General features: G+C 67.7%; 1 protein-coding gene across 1 annotated transcript in view; it reads right to left on the bottom strand.

Moving 5' to 3' along the window:
* Positions 1 to 220, bottom strand: part of LOC104516794 (talin-1-like) — a gene marked incomplete at its 3' end in the record, with an annotated part of 13,502 nt that overhangs the window by 900 nt on the left and 12,382 nt on the right. The window contains 1 exon segment of the mRNA XM_010161236.1: positions 131 to 208. Coding sequence (XP_010159538.1) covers positions 131 to 208 — 78 coding nt within the window.

Genomic DNA, 220 nt, shown 5'->3' with positions numbered 1-220 from the left:
CCCAGAGGAGCTGTGTGAGGACCCCAAGGTCCCACCTGCCCACTGCGGCTGAGTGCCGAGCCCCAGCGTGGCTCGGTGTGAGGAGGTATGGGGACAGGCAGCGGAGGACACACCCGGATCAGGCCCTTACCTTGCAGCTCTGCACCAGCTGCTGCTGCGCGGCAGGGTTCTTGTTGGAGGCAGCGGCGTGCTGCGCAGCAGCGATGGTCTGCGTGGCGGA

This window comes from Eurypyga helias, unplaced genomic scaffold (genome assembly GCF_000690775.1).
Source record: "Eurypyga helias isolate BGI_N326 unplaced genomic scaffold, ASM69077v1 scaffold23871, whole genome shotgun sequence".
Lineage (NCBI taxonomy): Eukaryota > Metazoa > Chordata > Aves > Eurypygiformes > Eurypygidae > Eurypyga > Eurypyga helias.
Note: the sequence above shows the minus strand (reverse complement) of the source record. Positions and strands in the feature narration are given on the sequence as shown.